Below are 17,353 nucleotides of genomic sequence, written 5' to 3'. Positions count from 1 at the left end.
AATTTGGAATGTAATTGTTCATAGGATGCAAAGACGTTGTCTATATAAAGATCTCTAAGCAAGTTAATTCCAAATTTTTCCAGATATTAAAACTGCATATGTTTGTGAGGGTTGAAAGAGGTGGTTCTTTTGCAGGTGCCACAGAAAGAAGCTTCTCCGTCTTAAAATGCTTTCTACATTGGTTCCAGATTCTAAGTGAGTGGAGCACAATTGGGTTATTAGTGTATTGCCGATAACGTGTGTTTATTGGAGCACAAAGCAAGGAATACAAAGAAGTACTGCAGGATTTTACTTCTATTGCGGTCCATGCCTGTGTATGTTCTTCTATTTGTGTCCAGGTTCTTATCGACTGTATATTTGCCCAGTAATAAAACTGGAAGTTAGGTAGAGCCATGCCGCCTTCTGCCTTTTGTCTTTGTAGGGTCGCTCTTTTGATGCGTGGATGTTTAGAATTCCAAATAAATGAGGTTATTGTTGAATCTAATTGCTTAAAGAACGATTTATTAATGTATATTGGTATGTTTTGAAATAAAAAAAGGAGCTTAGGAAGAATATTCATCTTAACAGTGTTAATTCTTCCAGCTAGTGTGAGATGAAGGGTTGACCATCTATGCAAGTCTTGTTTAATTTTTTCCATACAGACGACGAAATTTTGTTGATAAAGAGCTTTATGTTTACTTGTGATGTTTACCCCGAGGTATTTAAACTGTTCTGCAATGATAAAAGGAAGGGTGTCTAATCTAATATTATATGCTTGCGAATTCACCGGAAAGAGTACACTTTTATTCAGATTAATTCTGAGACCAGAGAGCTTTTGAAATTCTGTGAGTGCTGCTAAGACTGCAGGCACAGAATTTTCTGGGTCCGATATATACAGTACCATGTCATCTGCATATAATGAGATTTTCTGTTCCAGTCCTTCTCTGCTAATCCCCTTTATCTGATCAGTATTTCGACAATGTATTGCCAGTGGTTCAATGGCAATTGCAAACAGCAGTGGTGACAAAGGGCATCCTTGTCTTGTGCCACGGTCTAGTTTAAAGTAGTCTGAGCAAATGTTATTGATGCAAACTGAAGCTTCTGGGTTAGTATACAGTAATTTAATCCATGCACAAATGTTCGGCCAAACCCAAACTTCTCCAAAATAGTAAAAGGTATTTCCATTCAATCATGTCGAATGCTTTTTCTGCATCCAATGATAATAATATTTCTGGGGTGTTTGATTTAGTTGGTGAGTATATTACATTAAACAGGCGTCAAGATTTGAAGATAAGTGTCGGCCCCTAATAAATCCAGTTTGGTCTTGTGATATTATTGAGGGAGCACTTTCTCCATCCTTCTAGCTATGATTTTAGAGAGTATTTTAACGTCGTTATTCAGAAGTGAAATTGGTCTGTATGATGCACATTGTAATAAGTCCTTATTTTGTTTTGGAAAGACAGTGATTAGTGCTTGGCGAAAGGTTTGTGGAAGAGATTGGTTATCTCTGGCTTCTGTAAATGTTGCTAATAGGAGGGAGCTAGCTGAGCGGAGAATTTCTTGTAAAACTCTGCAGGGTAGCCATCAGGGCCTGCTGCTTTTCCACCTTGGAGTGACTTTATAGCATCCAGTAATTCTGATAATGACAGAGGTTTATCGAGCTCCTCCACACTAATAGCGTCAATTTGTGGTATCTGTAATTTATCCAGAAATGCATTAGATTGTATATTGTCTTCTTTAAACTCAGTAGTATATAGGGATTTATAGTAGTCTCTAAAAGTGTACATTATATTTTTGTGTTCGATGATTTTATCTCCATTCGTGTTAGTAATTACCGAGATTGCGTTGCGCACTTCTTGCTTGTGAATTTGTTGCGCTAAAAGCTTATTAGCTTTCTCTCCATGTTCATAATAATGATGTCTGGATTTGTAAATTAGTTGTTCGGTTTCTTTAGTTGTCAAGAGGTTTAATTCTGAATGTAGAGCCTGCCTCCTCTTATGTAGAGTCTCGCTTGGTAGTCTGGCATGTTCTTCATCTATTTTAGTAATTTCGCTTTTATCTCTGCTACTTTCTTCGCTTCGGATTTATTTCTGTGGGAAAGATAATCTGTCCTCTTAAGAAGGCCTTAAGAGTTTCCCAGAGTGTTCCTGCAGAGATCTCAGGGGATGTATTTGTCTCTAGAAAGAATTCAATTTGTTTGGATATAAATTCAGTACAATTCTCGTCAGCTAATAGAAGCGGATGTAGGGTTTTAATCACAAGGAGTTTTCTAGTGTTATGTCTGTCTTCTCTATTTATTATCTCTTCCAGTCAATTATTCTGAAATGATGCTGAAGCAAATATATTTTGTTTTTAAAATTAAAGCTCTGTAATATTCTTTCAGGATTTGTTTCCTCAATTTTATCATGCTCTATCCAATCAATCCCCATCCCTCAGAATTTGCACAAATCTTCTTGCTTTAAATTGTGGGTGATGTCTTCTGATTCAGGGTGGATGTTTGAACTTTCCGCTAATTTTCTTTTATTGATAGTGACCTTTAACCACTTATCCACCTGAAATTGTATTTGGATATGGTCACTGAACTCTTTAACGATTTTAACTAATTGCTCAAGCTGTTCATTTTCACCAGGAGGTAATTAATAAGTTTTTTTGTATTTATTGCATAGTTTGTTTAGTCAAAATGTTGGTCAGCAGCAACAAATGAAGACAAAACAAGAACTCCTTGAAATATGCCTCTCTTGACAGTCTGAATGAAATTCTGCATTGCGACTAGCTCTGTGTTAACCTATTGATTTTGAACTAAATTTCTTCAGCAGATGACTAAAATAATAATTGTGTATATTTCACACACATTTGCTTTCAGTATTTGACTCTAGTCACATGCTGGATGTATCAGATTTGTTTCTACAGTTGGAGCACCACCATGTTAAGTACCTTGCTCAGGATGAAACACTGAAGCAGATATCAGAATCAAACTTATTAGACAGGACAAGAAAACTATATAAGGTGAATCACACTAATGTGAAAAACATTGACATGGGTTCAACTGATAAAAGAAATTCTCTTGTAACACACATTCCTAAGTCCCTTTTGAATACAACAGTCTGCTAAGTGAATACATGGAAATTTAATGAAAATATAAAACACCAGTAACGGCATACTACACGATGACGTGCAGTAAATACATTTGACTTAAGCATTCCTAGTTTTCATACTCTTTTTTCTGTCTCTGTTTAGCATTCGTTTGCTCAGAGGTTGATGCGCTTGCTGCTTCCTGAACAGCCCTTCTTTTCTCAACCCTAGCGACCTGCTTCTTCACTCCTTTCGTCAGCATCTTTTCGCGTTAAAACTTATTTAATTTAGTTTTTGTGTTGCAATTACTTAGTACATTTTCTTTAATTTGTCATTTGAGCTGGCATTTAAGTCTTCAATCTGCCTCAAGAATAATTAGTGAAGGTAATAGGGAATGAGAACGGCGCCCATACGCATGCGCCGCAGAGTTGATTCTACAATAAAATAAAATAAAAACAAAAAGAGTAACAAAAATCATCGCCCCGAAAGCGGATAGTAGACGTCACGTAGTATATGTGTACCAAATTTCAAGTCAATAGGTGAAATGGTTTGCGAGCTATAGGTGATTTAAAACCCTGGACCGACTAACGAACAGCCACTGTAGCGTATTATATAAGAAGAATACTAATATGAAAGGCAGAAGCCCGACAGATCTAAGACATAGTAAACTGGTTGAACACTAGTCCACATAAAGATATCAAAAGGGATTATCAAGCTTTCTTCTGCAATCACAGGCTTGTTAACATTCTTATGTTATGTTAGGTATTCTTACTTTCTGTCTTATCACACACCATATTCTAACTTTGCTGCCCCAAAAAAAAGGGTTCACATTTAACATACATCAGTCCTGTAATGGAAACGTATAGTGACAGCTGCTTATGGAGTCCTACAATCTGACATCCATCAGCCTCACTATTATAAATGAAAGTCCATAGGCATATTAGGAGTGAATGACCATATACTAATTTAAAACTAATCACTATAGAAAAATACAATGTTTGCATTTTACATGCATTAATTAGATAATTTAATGTGCAAGAATAACACATTTTTCTATATTTCTTACTTTCTTTCTCACTGATGATTAAACATAATTGACATCTGTACAAAAAGTGAACATTTAGTTCTCTAAAGAGCAATGTGATTTTCATACACAATATGTATGAATAATTAAAGATTGATAACAAAGATATGATTGATTTGTGTATGTCCTAATGATAACTGAAATAAAACTAGGCTCCAGAATGCAACTCATTAAAAACTATTGAATTGTCTATGAGTTTGACAGCATGCATACTGCAGTCAGTCAGTCATCGTCCAACCCGCTATATCCCAACACAGGGTCACGGGGGTCTGCTGGAGCCAATCCCAGCCAACACAGGGCGAAAGGAAGGAACAAACCCTGGGCAGAGTGCCAGCCCACCGCAGTGTATATAGTAATTCATACATATTCTTGATTATCATTGTGCCTAATTGTGGCAACATGTTACATGTTGCTTAAGAATGTCATTGTGTTGTGTACATGTGATAGTACTACTACCTTCACTAAAATAATATTCTCAGTCACTCAACTTAATAGTCACAGGTAGGCTGATCTTGTCCTGACAACATTGGGGAAAAGGCAGGAAACAACAATGGATAGGCCATCAATTTATTAAAATCACCAATCATCTGAAAAATGCATGAGATGTGAGATGAGTATCAGAAGAAAAAGTTGCACATGTCATGCAGGTTCCATGCAGACCAAGAGGGCATGTGAACCAAGGACACTAGAATAATGAGGAAGCAGAGCTAACCACTGTGGTACCTTGTGCATACAAATACTGGTAATTCTGCTGTGTTAGTAATCATTTGCTCCTGCATTTCTCTACAGTGTCTTATTTTAGAATATAACTATCATTTGGAACACTACAGTTATCTTTAATTACACATCTAATCTTTGTTTTATATAATAACACATAAACAGTATGTCAAAATGTAAGAGAATGTATCCGTAGTATTCAGAAATAAATATGGATAACAAATGAAAATCACTACAGAGATATTTTTGACGATAATCAGGCTTTTTAACTCATTACAGCTCATAGCTCCCTAATGGAGGACATAACCTTAAGTCTGGGATTGACCTTACAGATACCTTTCACTATTTAAGTTATATCAAACCTTCCTTTGTTTCAGGAGTTTAAACTCCTTCAATTACAGTTATACTTCTTTGAGCTTATTCTGTTATATTCTTCTTGTCATATAGTGACCAGAACTGAACTATGCATTTACAAGTGGACTGTTTAATCATAATCCAATAGACCCATAATGTTATCTAAAAAATAAAACATATAAATGCTACATGGGATAAAATGAGACAAACGTTGTATTCAATGAGAATAAAGGAGGAAGAATAAATTAGTGGGGAAAAAGTAATGGTTAAGGAGGAAGGGGGAGGAATGAATGGATATGGTGGAAACTTGCACTTAAAAACGTGAAGCTGCAATGGACATACCATTTACTGCATTCTCTGCTACTGAAACTGAACAGAAAATAAAATGAACGCAGACCGGACTGATTTAGGCAATAGCTGTAGAAATCTAGAACCTGAAATTTCGATGTTAACATGGAAATATTACATTTGCTCGTGAAGCTTTATATGAAATCATCGCATTATTCTGCATTAATAGACCCCTGTCGCCCTTGTAGCTTTACCAGTTGCTATATGGGGTATCATTATGAAAGTTAAGAAATTAAGGAGAAACAATGAAAGCTGACTACCTGCATTCAGTGTGATATATTGAACAGGTTTTGCATACGATCATCTTTCAAAATTATTTTTGCCAGTATTCTTTGAAACAGTTTCCAAAAAAACATTGTTTCACTACACCGGCACTTAAAAACTATTCTGCCCAGCGATTAGTAGTCAATACGAAAGTAACGTATTCCTCAAAATATTCCATACGATAAAGATCCGACTGTGATTTAAGCTATAATCACTGGATAAAGCGATCTAAAGTTTAAATCACTGACTGAAGCGCAATAAAAAAAAATCGTGGAAGCCGGCAGCGAACAGAAGTGCGACGCTGCCGTGAAGTGAAGCAGTTTACTCCTCTCAGTCGGTGGGGGGTGAGTTTTTACTTTACTGTACAAAACCTGCATTTTTACCTTTTATGCCTACTGCTATCCTAATGCAAAGACTGGAGAAAACTCTCTACGTTGCTGCTTCTACGTTACAGGTTTAATAACTGTGAGTTGAGAGAGTAATGGGACTAATTTAGCCACTGTCATATTTTAATAGGCTGTAATGACGGTGTCAATTACTTTCATGTAGTGTAGTGTGACCATTTACAAGGGGAGTCATCGAGCAATCAAAAGTTAAGGCAAACCTTAGACTATCTGGCGGTAACAAAAATGTTTACTTTTAAATGAAATTACCTGCACACGGCACTACGGCTAAGCTTTACTCCGCGGACAGATGTTTGTGTTTTTTTCGATTTTGATAGAACAGTTTGAAGCATTACACCCTTAGGAACCCCATTCTAGATACAACTTTAAATACACGTCCCCGATTATGTGGTAATGCTGTCAATCATATACACTGTAAACCGTTTTAATTGTGTTACCGCAGAAAGGGAAACGGCATGAAAACGAATACAGTAAGGTGCTCAACTGAAAATTATTAGAATAGTTTTTGTTGAACAGGAAATGGACAATTTTCATAAACTTTGCTAATATACATACGTGTTTTTGATCCTTACTGATTCCCATTGAATCTTGCAGATTATATTTAGTGGGTGCTAATGTGTGTAATTTTAGCCCGTGTGCTAAAACCTTTTCTTGTCGCAAAATGGAAGTACTGTAATTAAATATAAATAAACAGTTTGTTTGTTTATTAATCAACCAAGTGGTAGCTGAATATATAAAAATTATACATTTTAATATATAATATATAAAAAATGTAAAAACTGGGCATAAAGTCAAAACGTACTTTCTGTACTAGCTCTTTTTTCCTCAAAATACTTTAATCATAAAAACACAACACAAAACAAATATACATAGATAGATAGATAGATAGATAGATAGATAGATAGATAGATAGATAGATAGATAGATAGATAGATAGATAGATAGATAGATATTTTCTTTGTATTTTGTTTTACCCGATCTACAATGAAAACTGACTATTCATGCAATCAATAATATTTTGGAGTTTTTAAAAATAGTCAGTAAAAGCTAAAATATTAGAATCAGTAATAATAATAATAATAATAATAAACAGAATAATATTTGTTCACTGTGGCAGATGAAATAACTTTAGAATTTAGAATTGCTGTCCTTTTCTTCCTAATAGTACTGCAATATAAAAGTAAACTACTGCTAATAAGACATAATTAGTAACGGCATGGTGCTATTAAATAAATTTAAAGTTATACTTTATACAGCAAAAATAAATACACAGTTTAATTAATTTAAATATTAAGTACTCATGTCAAGATTTTATAGACAGACTATGTTTTGGTCAGGTCACCGCCATATTTCATACTCAGGTCTTAAACGTTCATTTTGGAATAAGTAATATTATTTTAAAATGTTTGTGTATTGCTATTGCTGTCAAAATAAATTATCATATATAGCACTTTTGAATTCTTCTTATAAGCTGTAGCAACAGCTGCAGCATTTTTGTTTATGACCGAGCGAAATGTTTTCAGCCTTATCAATTTTTTTATTTTTCGAGACAATATACATTTTAAGATAGATAGATAGATAGATAGATAGATAGATAGATAGATAGATAGATAGATAGATAGATAAAATAGTGTAAATATTGAATACAAGTACTAGAAGAATTTAACTGTGACAAAACTAAAAACAAACAGAAAAAGAACGGACTTTCTGATAATAGAATACTGAAGGATCACTAAAATCGACCCAAAGCCAGATGTGTCCTCCTTACCTGGTATTAAACGGTGTCAGAATGTCAACATTTTCATAACATCTATTGCAAGAGCTACATGCATTTATATTATCATTTTATCTTTCTTACCATAGACCATAAAATAAAAATCTGACGTTTGATACAATTAATATGAAAACGGAAATGTAAATTTTAAAAAGTATTTTCTAATTTTATTACTTACAATGTGTTGATGATTTGCTGTCTTTAGTCAAGAGAGATTTGCATAACAAGTATAACATGTTAGAGATGTACAGCTCCAGTGTAATCATTCTCACTTACCTATGATGTGAAAAAAATAAAAACGTTGAGAGAAGACTATTGTTCCTTCTGGGACTGCCTCCGATTTCGCGACTGTTTTTGCCGGGTAACCTTTACTCCCTTCTCTGTACCGGTACTGTCCACTAATTGGATTAATTGACGAATTCATATAAAAAAGGGCTTAAATTGTGGTAGGCCCATATTTAAATATTTCTCCTCAGTATATTGTTCGAAAGTAACATGATAAATGAAAACTTGTGTTCTTACATGCGTTTTATAAAATTCTAATTTGCAAGCTATCAGTCTAGATAGATAGATAGATAGATAGATAGATAGATAGATAGATAGATAGATAGATAGATAGATAGATAGATAGATAGATAGATAGATAGATAGATAGATAGTGTGCGCGCGTGTGTGTGACTTTTTACCGGCAATGCATTTTATCTTATAGTCTCTCAGTAAAGTATACCACTTACCTTGGATGCAATAAATGTTATACAGAACATTTATTGTGTGAGGTGAAACTCTAAAATAATATGGTAATTGATAAAATGCAGAATATTGCAAAGGTGTGTTTCAAATTCCAAGAATCTTTATAAAGATTAACTTTATTAAGCTATATTATTATTTTTTTGCGTTTAACTTGCCTTTTTTACTTTCTCTTTGATTTGCATAAAACTACCTTAGTGTTTATTGTGCATTTGACTTGATTTATGAAAAGCAAATTAAGAAATCTGTAGCATGTAGTTTTTGGTTATCCTCAATCACAGTGATCGCTTTACATGCCATTCTCATCATTTTCTCTATGAACTGTCAGTAACCAATGTTTCCTCGATAAAATGAAAACATATGTTTGTCCTCAAAACCAAATAAAAACAGCGCCAACACCAAATTAAGCTGTATCACCAAAATGCAGAAATAACGCGATTTGGGCGTCTGTGGATAACTTGTGTACCCTCACATAAATATTTAAATTGTCTTTAAGATGAAGTGCTTAACGAATGACATTGATACAAACCGTTTCAGAAACCAACCACATGGTGATTCTTAGCAATTACGATCTTTGTCGTTTTTGTAATCAGTAAGAGTACAATCAGAATTTAAAGAGTTAACGAAGTCTGATGTAAGCAGACTGTGAGAAATGTTCCCCTTGCAGCCATGCACTAGACATTAAACTTTTTCAGGACAATTGGTTAAGTAGAGTTAACTGTTGCCTATTCTCCCTGAGGTAGCTTCCTTTTTGATCCTGCCGAGGCTGGCGCCTTCCAAAACATAACTTGTCTGCCTTATTAAATGCTTCGACTTACGCCGAAGGATTGTCTGCCGCTTTCCATCTGAAGCTCTAGCAACCTTAAAGGGCCAATGCAAGTATGAAAACAAAAATGAGCTTTAATGAGCTTATACGTCTATTCCTTAATAAATGATAGATAGATAGATAGATAGATAGATAGATAGATAGATAGATAGATAGATAGATAGATAGATAGATAGATAGATAGATAGCGAAGTCACCTCGGCGGCTATATAAACATATATTATCATCAGACAATATAATCAAATAACGCCAAATGTGTTTATCTCTTTATTTACTCGGATGTCCCTTTTACCATCTGTTTCAAAAATCAAGGACGTATATGCCTCACTGTATGGTTTCAATAAAAGCTCTGCTAATGAGTAAAGGGACTCTTTCTAAAAAGTCTGTCCTACTGGTTAATTGCGCTAAAATTGCTCTAGTGGCTCTGTGCTCCTAAGAGATTACAGCCCTAGAGCTATCAATAAACTTCCACAGCAAGACATCTATGATTAACTACTTATTTCTTTCAAAATCTTTTTAGTTGCCTTTGAGATGCTGCGTGACCAATAAGAGTCGAGGCTTGTCACGTCACGGAGGCAAAGTTCTGTTTTGATTGGACGGCGGCGAGATGAAGGGAAAGTTAGAGAACTTTTATAGCCGCAAGCAGGACAGATAAGTCTCAAAGTTATGAGAGCATTTTAACAACGCGGACAACTGTTACAGTGCGGAAGTGGGTGCATGCAGGGAAGCAAAAACAAGTGATTATTGAAAGTGTATGGCACCTTACTCCTGTACCATGAATCCTGTACAAGGGCCACTGTCCCACGAGGTAACACAACACAAAAAGGAAGAGTCGGACAAGGAAGACGTCCACTTAAAAGACGGAAAAGGATGTAAAAGTAAGCTTTCCAGTCACCCGTTCAGCGTGGAAGCTCTTATTTCTGACAGAACGCCTTGCAGGACTCCGTGTATATCCTCAGAGAGACGTGTGATTTCATCTAAGCCTCCTGTTGACCACCCGAAGGAGCAGTCTCCTAGGACACTTTACGCAGAAAAATGTATTTCTCCGGAGAGCTTTCCACATTTAATTGACTCTTCCAAAAATGAACCAGAAGATGATAATGACAAGGATCAGAATAATTGGTTTCAGAATTCTACTTACTCAACTCCGCCCAGTAAGTACGGTTTATCTTTGATAATGAAATATGCGCTTTCAGTTAACTGTTGCAGCTGCTTATCAGAGCGTATCGTGTCATCGCGACCGCAGTTTATTATGAGGCCTTGCTATTGTTCTAGCACAATATCTTTAATCGGTGTTACATTGTCAAAAGGATTTGCATTATGCATATATAATGCACAAGTTGTACAGTTAAGGCAAGTGAATTATGACCAGTTTTTTTTTTTGTGAAAACCGATCGATGTTTTAATTATACTTATTATATACATAAACCTTCATTATACTAATACAATTAAAAATGTCATTTGACATCTTCTTTTCCTGTAATTAGCACATTAATTAATCCTTAATTGAATAATAAGGCATTACAACATTTTTTAATAAGTATTAATACAGTACAACAGATAAACAAACACTCACTATATCCTAATTATAACATATTGGGCGTACATATTAATGTAAAGCGTTCTAGATAATGGCATATACGGGCTCAGACCTTTGCCTTATTGTTTATAAAGAGACCTTACTTTTTGCCGTATTTACACGAAACTGTTACATTTTTTCATTTTAAAAATAAATGGGTACTTCTACAGAGTTCATGTTAACAGAAAATAGAAACACCCTTACTAAGGCTGTAGAACTGTAAGAGAGAGATAAGTCTTGAGAAATGGGTGCATCCTTTTTATATGGATGTGTTTCGCTGTTATGTCACGGTTTATAAGTTTCATGGTCAAAATAACGGTACAATGTGCTTTTCAATAAAACTCAGGCTACCAACTACAACTTAATGACATATTTCAAATTTTAAAATATAATTACAACTATTTTCCTGATTAAAACATTTCACAAAGCAAAAGAACAATTTCAATACAGTTAAAATAACATAGTATGTAAAACTCAGATGACAGCATGGAGGAAGTATATAAAAGAAGAAAACGTTGTCAGGATATGTTGGTAGTTGCTGTGGTTTCATGTGCTTGTCGAATATATATATATATATATATATATATATATACACACACACATATATTATATATATGTAGTATGTAATATAATATAATGTTATTTATGTTTATTGTTGTTTTGATGGACTGTGAAGCCTGCATAAACATCCTCACTGTATACGCAGTTCATTTAAAAGGGACAAAAGTAGAAAAAACATGCATAACTTATACGTTTAAATAATAAATGAGTTTGTGAAAATGGTTACGGAGACATTTTCAATTCACTCTTAGATATAGATGATTTTACAAAAATGGGGCACAACAAGACAACGCAATGTGTGCAACATCAGAATCCTTAAGTAAGGATATTTATTAATGTCATTTGAGTTCACGCATCTCTTCTTTTCAAGTCTCCATGTTGGCTTCTCCTAAAGAAATATACATGTAAAGTGAACACGATTTAAGTTTTTAATTTGCTTTGGTTCCTGCAGTTTATTTTATTGAGCTGCAGGATTTGTTTAAAATAATAAAATACAATTTGTTTGTGAACTGATATACAGTATATGTATTTCGCAAAAGAAAAAAAGTAACACTTTAGTTTAGGTACTGCAAAAATGCATCCGTGACTCATTTGCTCTTATGGAAGAAGACCTTAATAAAAAGGCTACTTTTGGCGATCATAACCCTCACAAAGCCTTAGTAAAGTGACTGTTCGTCTTTGCGATGTGACCTACTAAAATAACTTCACTTTGGAACGGTCAGTGGTTCCTTAAATAAGACGTCTCCCACTTGATATTGCATACTTCAGTATAACACTTGTGGCTCCTTTGTATTCGTAAGTCATTTTATCAACTTATCAACTGTCACACTGCACAAGTATGAAAAGCCACTTCACTGGTGCCACCTTGTAAGTGTTATGAACACGAAAAGAAGCATTTTTTAAGGTCTTGGTACGTAACAGTAAATGAGTAATAAACGCATTTTTACAGTACCTAAACAAAAATGTGAAAATAGTGTCTTGCAGGCTATGTTCATGTACTCCGAATTGGTTCAGAAATAACGTTTAACAGAACGGCACATAGTGATACACTTGTTGTTTATATGGTGCGTTAGTTATGTTCTGCAGTTATTGTTGGAGTAAACCAGAGTTCAGACATTCATCCAGATCATCTCTCTCTCTTGATCCTTGTAACGCAGGACACTCCAGCCCTCCTCCGTGCACGCTAAGGAAGCACAAGAACAACAGGAAGCCGCGGACCCCGTTCACCACCTCACAGCTGCTGGCACTGGAGAGAAAATTTCGGCAGAAACAGTACCTTTCCATTGCAGAAAGAGCCGAGTTCTCCAACTCTCTGAATCTTACTGAAACGCAAGTTAAAATTTGGTTTCAGAACAGGAGAGCGAAAGCCAAGAGACTTCAAGAAGCTGAACTTGAAAAACTGAAGCTGGCAACTAAACCGCTGCTGCCGTCTTTTGCGTTTCCTTTCCCGCTCGGTGCACAATTGGGTTCCCCCTCGCTTTACGGACCTTCCGGCTCTTTACCCAGGCCGGCTCTGCCTATGCCGGGGCTCTTCAGCGCTCCGGTCACATATGGGATGTACTACTTATCATAAACCATTTATGTGGGACAGCGAGACTGTTTACAGACAGTACTTCGTCATGCAAAGGTGCTCGAAGGTTTAGCCAGATTGGCAACGAAAAGAACACTTCACTACTCTGCAAAAAAAAAAATAATAATAGTAATAAGATAAAATAAAACAAAATAACTGACCTGTATAAAGTATTTACCTACATACAGCAGACATTCTTGAAGTGTAACTGAACAGCAGCACTATTATTGGACGAGTAAAAACGTTACGTTTTAGATACAGGTCTTCGGCATGTTGTAGGGAGTTGCTATTGATACTGTACATGGCAGGCAAGGAATTCGCCGTTGAGAAAAAAAAAGTCACCAGGTTGGCATACGACATATATGACAATCCGAAAGTAAGCACGAAGCACAACACTGTGGCACTTCAACATGATTGCCAGGCCTGCTAAAATCCCGTGCATCAAGGTGGTGCTGGAAAAATTCGTTTGGACCTAAATAACGGATTAACGATCAAGTAAGACTCTGACAAATGAATTTACGAGAGACTTGAGTCGGAAAAGTACATTGATGTATTTCAGCGGCAGATTGGGAATTCAGTTAAATAGCCTTTTAACGTTCTATCCGTTTGGATCAATCTTTATGTGCATATAATTCATCTAAAATGTAAGATATACAGTTTAATTGAATTCCCACTTAAATCTGACAAGTGAACAAAATTATCGGTACGTATGCTGAACACCGTGTCCTGTTGCATTTTAAAGTGAATGTAACAGCGCAAAGGTACTTAAATCAGTAAACTTTATAAGTTACGTGGTTCTGATCCAAAACATTTGTTGCAACTGATGTCTGGTTAGATTTTAAAGGGATCTGACTTTCATGAACAGAGCTCTTAGAAAAAATGTTAAGCACTAGTCAAAAGTGAAAACGTCGACTCCTCTTCAGGTGGAGAACGAAGGTACATTAACAAAGTGTGTATGTTCATTAAAAAGGATTGACAAATTGAGTTCTTATTTGAATCTTAGACTATCAAAGTTTTCTGCGACCACTGTTACATATAGATCTGAATTACCGATATTTAAATGTTATATATATATATAAATATATAAATGTGTGTTAAATGTGTTTACATTTCTGCAATAAATGTACATATTTTATTTGTACATATTAAGTTAGAATAAAATTGAATTGCCTTATTTTGTACAAAATATTCAATAAAGACTTTTAATTTACTTTAAAATTGTTGAAGAATTTGTGTTTTTTCATTTTGTTTTGTTTTTCTAACGGCCCATACATATTTTGGAGGCAAATCAATATCTTTCATTCACCGATATATCTTCATTCGTTTTAAAGGAAATTTAAAAAAGGGGATTACTAGGTTTGAAAAAAAAGGACGTTTCGCTGATAAATTAATAAAACCCATGATGTCTGCTAGTAATAATTCGCTTTCAGATAAGTATTTATTGTTGATTTAGTTTTATGTGAATACATAAAAATACACATAAGAGTAGAATTTACATTGCACATATTTTTATTATTTTACATATAATACGCTACAAATTCAGACTTATTCCATGCATCTTATATCAGATCGTAGAGCTGTAGTCAGATACAATTAAATTTGAATTTAAATTAAAAATTGCCACATATATGGTGTACTTATTCAGCGTATAATCACTTTATTCTGAATGTTCGATTGCTCTGTATAGAGACTCCTTGCTAATGCTATATACATTAAAGAGAATTCTAACTTGCGGTAATTACGTCGGGTGTAGATGCTAAGTTACTGTCGGACCGAGTGTTGTTTGCTAGTCGCGGGATGGATGTCCTAACTGTGACATGAAATGTGTTGTTATATTCTGCGTAAAAACACGAGCAATATCTTAATTTTAATATTTCAGCAGATTAAGAGCCACGCATTTGCCTTGATTTGCCTTGCCAAGATGCGTTCTGAAATACCATATGCTTATTGGTATTACATATACTATACCGTATAAATGTCTTATCTTTAACATACAGATACAAATTTACTTAAAAATCCATAGTCATATATGCGTGTACCTAACATTAACTTTTGCTCAGTTTACTCAGATTTCAGAATGCGCCTTTTAACACTTGATATTAAAAAAAATATAATTTGTCCGAGTCTGTCGCGGTGAGCTGGTACGTCAGGCATGGGCGCAAGACAGGTACCAGTGCTGGACCGTCCAACATCTTGTTGCAGGGGTACTCACGCTCTTGCCACACTTACTCAAACGGTGCTATTTTAGTGTTACTAGTTAACCTAACATCCCCGAATAGATTTTTTTCACTGTTACTGTTTGCATTTGCACATACAGTTTTTGTAAATGCAAGCAACCTGAAACTGCGAAAAAAAGGTTAAGGTTAACATACACAAAATTGAATAAATAATAATTTTTAGATCCTCCTGAAAATAGGACGGTCTTAGCATCCTAATTTTAGAGCGCTACAGCTTTGTCGACAGGAATCATTGTAATACTGCAGCGCCATCGTGTGGACAACCCATGGACGTCAGTTGACTGTCGACGTCGAAATATTTTCAGTCTGATTAAAACAGAATTTCATACTCGTCAGGCCACAATTATTTGTTTCTGTACCTTTAGTATTATCCTTTCTTTCCACCCTAAACATCACAATGTTGCTTTTCTAGCGGGCTTTCGTTCCTGATGTGTACTTGCACGGCCTGAAATGTTATTCCTTTTTGCTTTACAAGAGATACATTTCTTCATATTTAAAATGACTCACGGAAAAATAAACATTACAAAAAGCTTTTCTGTAGTGAGCGCCATCCCAAAACGCCGTGAAGGTACACAACATGTCCTTACATTATTGCAGCTTCCATATTCAAAAGTATATGAACTTTTTTCCCCCCAGATTACTACTACTTTTTATGTATTACTAAAACTCGAAACATATGGGTACCGTTATATATTATCTGTGAGCAGTTTAAAACGAGGAAGCCAATGATTTTCCTATGTACGTACTGCAGCAAGCCCCTAAAGAGACCTATTATATTAAGAAAGTGAATGTGAGAGTTCAATAGAAATTAAAAATCAAGCTAAAATGCGTAATACAGTCATAAAAGGGCCGCAGATAAGTATTTCTGAACTAAAGTTTTTACAAACATATTTTATGAAAAATGGCACAAACTGTTTTTAGATATTTCATTAACAAAGATTATGATGGCTAAAAAAAATGTTTGGCAGGAGGATCATTTCAGTGGCTTGAGAAAACAAGGGCAGGCAGGGTGAGAACATGTAGCAAAAACAAAAAAAGACAAAGTGGAAGGATGTAGTACCAGTGATTCTGAACCTTTTTTGAGTCACGGACCCCTCTAAGAATCTGATGAAAGCTATGGACCCAATTCCCCAGAAATATTCACATAAACAAAACTTTGCATGCAATGAATATAATGCACTTTATTTATCGAGTTTTGATTGTCTCATACATATATGATATACACAAAGTATTATTAAACTTTAAACAATTAAAAAAAAACTTTATGCAAAAAGTAATGGCCACTTATTATAATTATGAAATACAATCCTCTTGTGCAAATTAAAACAGATCTACTACTACTACTCCTACATCTACTCTAACTCAACACTAACGGGCTGCACAGTATAGTGAATATAAATGTTAATTTTTATCTGACCCTCACAGGCCCATCCATGGAGCCCCTAGGGTTCCCCAATCCTCAGGTTACGAACCCCTGCAATAGAGGAATGCATTTTGCCTTTAAATATGACAAACAGTATGGGAAAATGAAGGAAAAGACATTGGGAACAACCAGTAACTTGGGTAAACTTAAACAAAAATAGTTACTAAATTGATTGTTGTGGTTCTATCATGTTCGTATTAAAAACATATTTGCAATGTAGATATCAATATTTGTAAACTTTGATTTTAACAATCACTTGAGTATTCACTGCATATTAACTACTGCTACTGCCTGCACATCCTGAAGAGCAAATGTGGATTTTCTTCATTTTAGTTCCCTTCTAATATTCTCCTTATCTTTTGCAGTAATATCCTGGACTGATGCCTGGTCTTGGACCGGTTCCTGTCTTGTGTC

The 17,353-nt window shown here is 35.0% G+C and overlaps 1 protein-coding gene across 1 annotated transcript; it reads left to right on the top strand.

Moving 5' to 3' along the window:
- Nucleotides 1-10,209: 10,209 nt before the first annotated feature.
- Nucleotides 10,210-13,400, top strand: msx3 (muscle segment homeobox 3). Its single transcript, XM_039773677.1, has 2 exons — nucleotides 10,210-10,723; nucleotides 12,867-13,400. The coding sequence occupies exons 1-2, from the start codon at nucleotides 10,324-10,326 to the stop codon at nucleotides 13,280-13,282; spliced, it is 816 nt and encodes a 271-aa protein (XP_039629611.1). The 5' UTR covers nucleotides 10,210-10,323; the 3' UTR covers nucleotides 13,283-13,400.
- The last annotated feature ends 3,953 nt before the right edge of the window (nucleotides 13,401-17,353 follow it).

This window comes from Polypterus senegalus, chromosome 1 (assembly GCF_016835505.1).
Source record: "Polypterus senegalus isolate Bchr_013 chromosome 1, ASM1683550v1, whole genome shotgun sequence".
Classification (NCBI taxonomy): domain Eukaryota; kingdom Metazoa; phylum Chordata; class Cladistia; order Polypteriformes; family Polypteridae; genus Polypterus; species Polypterus senegalus.
Note: the sequence above shows the minus strand (reverse complement) of the source record. Positions and strands in the feature narration are given on the sequence as shown.